This window comes from Enhydra lutris, unplaced genomic scaffold (genome assembly GCF_002288905.1).
Source record: "Enhydra lutris kenyoni isolate GAN:26980312 unplaced genomic scaffold, ASM228890v2 scaffoldscaffold85, whole genome shotgun sequence".
In the NCBI taxonomy this organism is placed as follows: Eukaryota; Metazoa; Chordata; class Mammalia; order Carnivora; family Mustelidae; genus Enhydra; species Enhydra lutris.
In genome coordinates, this window is record NW_019154169.1 from 8634664 (window position 1) to 8643628 (window position 8965).

General features: G+C 56.8%; 1 protein-coding gene across 1 annotated transcript in view; it reads left to right on the forward strand.

The window, feature by feature from the left end:
• Positions 1-8762, forward strand: part of LOC111161530 (SH3KBP1 binding protein 1) — an 11394-nt gene extending 2632 nt beyond the window's left edge. The window contains exons 7-18 of the mRNA XM_022525257.1: positions 327-488; positions 581-671; positions 765-955; positions 1495-1610; positions 2441-2528; positions 2643-2759; positions 4797-4967; positions 5923-6078; positions 6444-6540; positions 7584-7762; positions 8061-8175; positions 8328-8762. Coding sequence (XP_022380965.1) covers positions 327-488; positions 581-671; positions 765-955; positions 1495-1610; positions 2441-2528; positions 2643-2759; positions 4797-4967; positions 5923-6078; positions 6444-6540; positions 7584-7762; positions 8061-8175; positions 8328-8559 — 1715 coding nt within the window. The 3' untranslated portion in view covers positions 8560-8762. The remainder of the gene's footprint in view (positions 1-326; positions 489-580; positions 672-764; positions 956-1494; positions 1611-2440; positions 2529-2642; positions 2760-4796; positions 4968-5922; positions 6079-6443; positions 6541-7583; positions 7763-8060; positions 8176-8327) is intronic.
• Positions 8763-8965: the final 203 nt, after the last annotated feature.

Sequence of the window (8965 nt, forward strand, 5' to 3'; positions counted from 1 at the left end):
CTCTCTCTCTCTCTCTCTGCCTGCCTCTCTGCCTACTTGTGATCTCTGTCAAATAAATAAATAAAATCTTAAAAAAAAAAAAAAAAAAACCAGATCAGCAAACACTGAAAAGGCAGCCTGTGAGGGCAGGAACCCAAAAGGGAGTAACTTGCTGTGTGATTCAATGTCATTGAATGCAGCGTCCCGACACCACCTAAAATCTTTTCCCCGGGAGACTCTGCCCTACCTGGGGGGAAATGAGTATCTGGCATACTTTAAGTGCTTACGACGTGGCCATTAGTACGATTGTTACCATTATTGTCACTCTGCTCTTGTCCCTGCCATAGTGTTCCCAGTGAAGCGGCGTAACCGGCACAGCCTAGTGGGGCCCCAGCAGTCAGGGGGACGCCCAGCCCCCGTTCGACGCAGCAACACCATGCCCCCCAACCTGGGCAATGCGGGGCTGCTGGGCCGCATGCTGGATGAGAGAGCCCCGCCCTCCCCTTCAGGTACGTTGCTGTCCCCTGGGAGACTGGGGCAGCTAGTGGGACCCCTGCGACCCTGACCCTGTCCTGATCCCCGTTCTTCCCACCCCCTCAAGGGCTTCCGGAGGAGCCGGGGATGGTGCGCCTGGTGTGTGGGCATCACAACTGGATCGCTGTGGCTTACACCCAGTTCCTTGTCTGCTACAGGTGCTCAGGGAGGGTGGTGGCCCGAGGCTCCAGCCCTGTGGATTGTGGGGGAGGGGTCACGGTGACCGTTGATGATATCCCCCCATCCCCCAGGCTCAAGGAAGCCTCTGGCTGGCAGCTGGTGTTTTCCAGTCCACGCCTGGACTGGCCTATTGAGCGACTGGCGCTCACGGCCCGGGTGCTTGGTGGGGCTTTGGGTGAGCATGACAAGATGGTGGCAGCGGCCACAGGCAGCGAGATCCTGCTGTGGGCTCTCCAGGCCGAAGGCGGTGGCTCTGAGATAGGTAGGATACCAGGACTTTTCCAGAACCTCCTGCCCTTTAGAATTATACTTCAACCTCTGGTCCCTTAGAATTCTCTACCCCACTGGAACCCTGTGGCCCGTTCAAACAACCCACCACATACGGTTGGCACACCCATAAAGATTCTTTGCATTATTAAGATGTTCCTACCCTTTAGAATTCCATATCCTGTTAGAATGCCTCGGCTTGTAGAAAAATCCACTCACATACGATCCTCCCCTCTGTCAGAATTCCCTGCCCTGTTAGATCTCCATGCCGATAGAATCCCAGGGCCTGTTAGAATCGGTATTCCCATTAGAAATCTCTATTTGGGAAAAAAAAAAAATCTCTATTTGCCTTGTTGAAAATCTCCACCGTGTTAGAATTCCACGCCCCATCAAGAATCTGGCTTGTATAATCCTCTAATTCCTGCTGGAATCCTCTATCCTGTAAAGATTCCACCGCCCAGCTGAAGCCTCCAGGCCTTGGAATTCTTCCTGACCCCTCCGGGGTCCCGGCTAAGTGCTCCTTGCCCTCTGCAGGCGTCTTCCATCTGGGGGTGCCCGTGGAGGCCTTATTCTTCGTTGGGAACCAGCTCATTGCCACAAGCCACACGGGGCGCATCGGGGTGTGGAATGCCGTCACCAAGCACTGGCAGGTCAGGGTGCTGGCTGGCCTGGCTGCCTCTTTCCCAGGTGTCCAGACCATACAGACCCAGGGAGGGGGGCCTTTCTGCTCTGCCCCTCCTGGAGAGAGCCAGAGAACCCAGTGTTGGGCCAGATCCTGGTGGGAGTGCTGGCAGGAGAAAGGCCTAAGGGATGTCAGATCAGGGAGGCCTTCTGAAGAGGGGCTGCCAAGCTGACAGGAAAGATGATGGATTTGCGAAGGAGGAGAGTGGATTCTCCAGGCACTGAACAGGGGAGCGGGTGAGTGCAGACGCTGTAGGAGGCAGAAACCCAGAGGGAGATGTGCAAATGTCTGTCATTCCCTCTGCACCCTTCCAAACCCTGTCTAAATGGAAAGAAAAATACATCTCCAGTGTGGCTTTCTCCTGTCCAGTGTGTTTGGGAGGGACAGACAGAGATAGAGGGAAACAGACAAATAGAAGAGGAAGTAGAGGAAGTCAGAAAGAGGGGACAGAGAGCGGGAAGGGTAGACAGAGGCAGGCGAGAATTCTACCACTGAACCACCAATGCGGGAAGGGTAGACAGAGGGAAGGGCGGTGTGGTACGTGAAGGGATACAGAGAGATAGACAGAGGGGACTAGAAAAAGCCAGAAAGGCAGAGTCAAAGAGACGCCAAGAGATAGAGGCGCTGACTCAGAGATTTCTAGAGATGGAGAGACACAGATGGAGATAGGCCTGGAGCAGGTAAGGCTGGAGAGAAGCAGGCCTAGAAACCCTGGGAGGGTTCTGGAGTTGGGGGGGCGGATACCCTGAGGGTTGCTGTGCCCGGCCCCCAACCACAGCCAGTCCTGCTGGTGCTCAGGTCCAGGAGGTACAACCCATCACCAGCTACGACGCGGCGGGTTCCTTCCTTCTCCTGGGCTGCGACAACGGCTCCATCTACTACGTGGGTAAGCAGCAGCCAGCCCCCCCTCATGCCCCAGAACCTTCCTGGGGAAGCAGAAAAGGAGGGGAAAGCCTGGGTGGCTTGAACAACCCCACCCAACCCTCCCCGCCCACCCCAGATGTGCAGAAGTTTCCCCTGCGCATGAAGGACAACGATCTCCTTGTCAGTGAGCTCTACCGGGACCCAGCAGAGGATGGAGTCACAGCCCTCAGTGTCTACCTCACCCCCAAAACCAGTAAGCTCTGATGGGCTCCCCGCTCTGCCATCAACCTCTGCCCCCCGCTGGCTCCCCACCACTTACGTAGCTTGACCCAGTGAGATTTGCCTGGGGGCAGGGGTGGGTGGGGGTGGGGAGGGAGATTCAACTCTTGTTTAGTCATTCATCAAACACTCACTGGGCACCACTTGTATGAAAGCACTCTTTCAGGGGCTGCACCATGGCAGACCCCTCCAACTGGGGGGCAGAACTGGCCACTAGTAGTTCACGTTTGGGTATTTTTTTCACCTCTGCATTTAGGGCATGACGCCTATGCGCTCATAAAGAAGGTGCACGTTTTCTAGTTCTTGTACTTGGGCAGTTTTCTGTTGTGGTTTCTTGACTTCAAATCCAGAGCAATAGGTTCCTTTTTGTTTTTTTGTTTTTGTTTTTTTTTTTTTAGGGTTTTTTTTTTTTTTTTTTTTTATTTGACAGATCACAAGTAGGCAGAGAGGCAGGCAGAGAGAGACAGGAGGAGGCAGGCTCCCTACTGAGCAGAGAGCCCGATGCGGGACTCGATCCCAGGACCCTGAGATCATGACCTGAGCCAAAGGCAGAGGCCTTAACCACTGAGCCACCCAGGTGCCCTGTTTGTTTTTTTTTTTAACTGTGATTCACCTAGCGGAGCGTTCCCCATTGTAAAGTGTGCACTTCAGTGATTTTTAGGAAATTCACACTGTTGTGCGCACATCACTACCATATCATTCCTGAACAGGATTTTTATCACTTGAAAAATGAAGCCTGAACTCGTTAGCCGTCATACCCTGTTCTCCCTCTTGACAGCCCCTGGAGACCTAATTTACTTTCTGCTTCTGTGGATTGGCTGATTCTGGACATTTCATGTACACGGGACATGGGACCATAACAATCTGGCTTTTTTCACCTAGTATAATGGCATAAATTTATTTTTTTCTTTCTTTCTTTCTTTTTTTTCCATGGGGAGTGCTTTCTGGATCTTGAGTCCTGGCCTGTTCCCAGATTGTGAAGGTTTTCCCCTCTACTTTCTCCTAGAGGCTTTGCAGTTTTAGCTTTTTTTTTTTTTAAGGTTTTATTTATTTATTCGACAGACAGAGATCACAAGTAGGGGGAGAGGTAGGCAGAGAGAGAGAGGGGGAAGCAGGCTCCCTGCTGAGCAGAGAGCCCAATGCGGGGCTCAATCCCAGGACCCTGAGATCATGACCTGAGCTGAGGGCAGAGGCTTAACGCACTGAGCCACCCAGGCGTCCCCAGTTTTAACTTTTTATACACAGGTTTCCGCTGCCTTTCCCATTACCTTTTATGTATGGTGTGAGGTAAGGCTCACAGTTCATTTTTTTTCCCCAGCAGCAGTAAATGAGTAACACACCTAACTTCCCACCTGGCATCACTTTTCCTCCACAGAGGGCCCCTTGCTGATTTCATGTATTTATTCCTTTCTTCCCCAGCCCCCACTGCGCCGCGTGCCACCATACTGTCATTTCTCTCTATATTTGTTTGTGTCCTTACAAGATGGGTGTTGTCAGCAGGCTTTAAAATCGCAGAAATGGGCCCGAGTGTATATGTCACTTGTCCCCTTCCTTTTGCCCACCCTGCCTTAGGCTTAATGTCCATCTGGGTGACTGTGCACGATCCTAATCCAAGGTTTTGAGCCACTGCACAAAATACAGAAACCACGTTTTACCTACCCACATTCCTTAAGATGGTCCATTAAGTCTCCAACCATTGCAAAATAATCATTCCCCTCTGGAAGGTGGTGAGGGTGCGCAGTCCCTCAGACACCCGGTTGCATTTTCTTGTCTTGCTGTCCGTCTGCTTATATGTCTCTGTTTTTCAGTCTTTTGCTCTGTAACCCCATCTCCCTCTGTGTCTGTCGGTCATTATAGCCCTCTCCGAGATCTAGTTTCTTGGTTCCCTTTGCCTCCCTGTTTCTCTATTTTCTTATATGAGCTCTGTCTCTGTCTCTCTCTTGTTTTCTGTCTCTGCTTCTCTCTCTCTCTCTCTGATTGGTCCCTCTCTTCGTCCTTGGCCCCTCCCCAGGTGACAGTGGGAACTGGATTGAGATCGCCTATGGCACCAGCTCCGGGGGTGTACGGGTCATCGTCCAGCACCCTGAAACCGTGGGCTCAGGGCCCCAGCTTTTCCAGACCTTCACTGTGCACCGCAGCCCTGTCACCAAGATCATGCTCTCGGAGAAGCACCTCATCTCAGGTGGGCCTCGCTGGGCTGCCCCCACCGCCCGTCTCCCTGCAGGATGGTGGCCCAGAAGGGAGTGTGAAACCAGGGAGTGGCAGAGAGAATTTTAACCTGGAACAGTAATTGCAGAAGTGGGAGAATCCTATAAAGGGACCCATCCAGGCGAGAGCGAGTAATTCACCAAGTCCGCAAACATTGCTGGAGCACCTGTCGTGGGCCAGGCACCGGGCATACAGTGATGGACGAGACAGGCCAAATCCCTAACCCTGGGGAGCTCATATTCTGCTGGGGATGGCAAATGATAAATATATCAGAATAGAAACCACCAACAAGCAGTGATGAAGACCAAGAATAAAAAAGCAGAGCCATGTGCATGGCTAGAGCACAGTGGGGTTACTGGGGAAGGAGTTTGGAGCTGAAATGAAGGAGTGGGCAGGGCAGCTTGATGGGGACAGCCATTCCAGCAGAGGGAACAGGCATTGCAAAGACTCTTGAGCTGGGAGGGTGATGGATGGATCTGAGGGGGGAGCAGGGAGCCCCTGTGCCTGGAGTGGCGAGGGCGACAGAGCCATGCAGGACTTTGTACTTGACCCTGACTGGAAAAGAGTCTCTGGAAGGAATGCTGTGAGCAAAGGAGGGCCGTGTGTTCACAGGGTCCCTCTGGCTGCATGTGGGGACAGACCCTGGGGGCAGGACAGGAGCAGGGAGCCAGGGAGGAGGAAGTGACGATGGACAGGACCAGGGTGGGGACAGTGATGGGGTTAGGTGAGATCAAGCTCTGGAATGATTCTGGAGGCAAAGCCAAGAGGATTTTTAACCCTTTGGTGTTCTGGGGCATTCTCTAAAGGGGAGGAATTCGTAGCGGCCCGCATCGGGACACCTTCGTGGGGGTCCTCCTGGGGCTCAGGAGTATGGGGTGGTGGGGATGCCATAGCTGACCTGACCTGCTGCCCACCCCCTTGCTCCTCAGTCTGTGCCGACAACAACCATGTGCGCACGTGGTCCGTGACTCGCTTCCGGGGCATGATTTCCACCCAGCCCGGCTCCACCCCGCTCGCTTCCTTCAAGATCCTGGCACTGGAGTCGGCCGACGGGCATGGCGGCTGCAGCGCCGGCAATGACATTGGTGCCTACCAGCCCCTGGCCCCTGGCCCCATGCGCCCTGCCTGACCCCCACTGGCCGCCATTGGCCCCTTCCCCAGCCTGGTAGACCTCCATTCTCTTCCCGCCACCCCCCACCCCATTGAATTCTGTTATCCCATTGTGTCCTCTGACTGCCCCCTGACGTGGGCCCCCCCACCCCGCATCCCTGAACTCCACTAACTGTTGCTAACCCCCGGCCCTCTCTGAGCTCACCCAATTCCAGAAACCTGGGAATGGGGACCTAGGGTCCTGGGAGGGTCTCATCCGCGGGGAAGGAGGCAGAGCCTGGGAGTCTGGAGTCCCAGGGACCCCTGCTCGCCCTGACTCCCCCACCCCATCCTGGCACAGGCCCCTATGGCGAGCGGGATGACCAGCAAGTGTTCATCCAGAAGGTGGTGCCAAGTGCCAGCCAGCTCTTTGTGCGTCTTTCGTCCACTGGTCAGAGGTGAGGACCATCCCATCAAAAAGGGTGCGGGGAGTGGTCAGAGGAGAAGGCAAGATAACAGCTGGGGCATGGAGGCCAAAAGTGGGGTCATAGCCAAGGGACCCTTGAAGGAGCAAGGGCTAGGAGGGAGCCCAAGGCCTGGCCTGGGTTCGGGGGCTGGAGGAAGCAAAGGGGTGACACGTATGGGTGGCGGTGACGCAGGAGAAACCCCAGGTGCCTGTGCTGGACGTCAGGCAGGTGGCCCAGGGTGATCAGGGCCTGGTGCGGGGGCAGGGGGCAGGCACGGGTGTCTGGGCCAGGGAGTGGGGTGCGGGCTGCGGGCCGCTGTAGGAGCCCCGAGGGGGTGCTCGCCCTAACCTAGGAAGGGGGTCTGTGAGGCTTTTCTTGAGGAGGAAGCCCTGAGGTTCTCAAGGCTAGAAGTGACCAAATAGGACATCCAGTGGGGTGCAGCGTGGTCCGGGGGCTAGAGCAGTGGCCAGGTTGCGGGGGGGTGGTGCAGGGCAGTCCAGTGGAAGAGTGGAGAGAGATTGCCTGGAACGCATGCTGGGGAGCCGTGGCCACTGCGGGGGCTGAACTGGAGGTTGGCACTGGGGAGCCATGGTCACTGCGGGGGGGTGCTGAACTGGAGGTTGTCTAGGAGCCACAAAGCCCAGGGAGGAGGCAGGGACAGGTGCCTGGCCTGAGCAGGCAGCGCTCAACTGGGTCAGACAGGAGGGGAGGAGGGGGCCCTGGGAGAGATGCTGGAGGCGGAGGGAACTGGTTGGGGGGAACAATAGGAGATGAGGGAGGTGCCCAGGATGACTCAGGCCTTCCCTGCAGTGGGACCAGGGGAGAGCAGCTGATGTGGGGGAGAATCCCACCTGAGGCAGCAGCACCCGGAGAGAGAGCACGGGGTGGGGGTTGGGGGGGTTGGATAAGGAGCCTTGGGATGGTGGTTGCAAAGGCAGGAACTGAGGCCATAACGGTGGGGTCTGAGGCCCTGGAAGGGTGTAAGGACAAGACGACTAGCCACAGCCAGGGTGACCCCCTCCCCTCTGTCTCAGGGTGTGCTCCGTGCGCTCCGTGGACGGCTCCCCCACCACCGCCTTTACGGTGCTCGAGTGTGAGGGCTCCCGGCGGCTTGGCTCTCGGCCCCGGCGCTATTTGCTCACCGGCCAGGCCAACGGCAGCCTGGCCATGTGGGACCTCACCACCGCCATGGACGGCCTCGGCCAGGCCCCTGGTACTCCCTGCCCCACCTCAGTGCTGGCCCAGAACCCCCTAGTCCTCACTCCAGCCCCTCTCCTCAACCCCCTTCATCAGTCTCCCTCCCCAAGCCCTTGGCCTCTGACCCCTTTCCTCTGCCTTTGAACCCTACCTTGCCCCAGGGTGTCCACCCTGCTGCCCTCTTAGCTTCTGACCCCCTGTTCCTGGACCTCTGCCTTTTTTCTCCCATCCTGACCTCAGCCCTTGCACATGACCCTCGTCCCTTGCCCAGTGATCCTTGTCTTGCCCCCCTGACCCACTTCTGTGCCCTCCAGCTGGTGGCCTGACCGAGGAAGAGCTGATGCAGCAGCTGGAGCAGTGTGAGCTGGCGCCCCTGTCTGCCTCCAGGAGCTCCCTCCGCAGCCCCTCCCCCCACACCTCTGTCACCAGGTAGGCCTGACTCCACTTCCCTTTGTGCAGGGGGGGGGGGGGGGCCCAATAGGGCCGTGGGGTGGGGGGAAGGGGGTTGCTGGTGAGCAGCAACCCCTCACCAGCCCAGGATGACCCACCCTGACCCTCATCACCGCCCCCCGCCCCCCCAGTCTTCACTTGGCCTCCAGCAACACCTCCTTGTCTGGCCGGCGTGGGAGCCCGAGCCCCCCACAGGCTGAGGCCCGGCGTCGTGGGGCAGGTAACTTCGTGGAACGCTGCCAAGAACTGGTGCGGGCTGGGCCAGAGCCCCGCCGGCCACCAACACCAGCCCCTCGGCCCGCCACGGGTCTGGGAGCCCCCCTTGCACCCCCCAAGGTGAAGCTCAATGAAACTTCCTTCTGAACACAGCTACCATGGTGCCTTTGGATACCCAGATCCTGGGGGTGGGGGGTTGGGGTCTCTGGTGCCTCCCTGCTTCCTGTCAGAGCCCTGGGTTCAGGGCCAGGGCCTCCTTGGAATGGTCACTGTTACTAAGCCCCCACTGCCCCCCACCTTTTCTGGAGCCAAAGCCACCCTCCCCTAATAAAGTTCTCACTGCCAACACCTTGCCCATTCTTTTTTTTTTTTTTTTTTTTTTTTTTTTTGGACACAGTTCACAAGTAGGCAGAGCAGCAGGCAGAGAGAGAGGGGAAAGCAGGCTCCCTGCTGATCGGGGCTCCATCCCAGGACCCTGAGATCATGACCCCAGCCGAAGGCAGAGGCTTAACTCACTGAGCCACCCAGGCACCCCAACCTTGCTGACATTCTT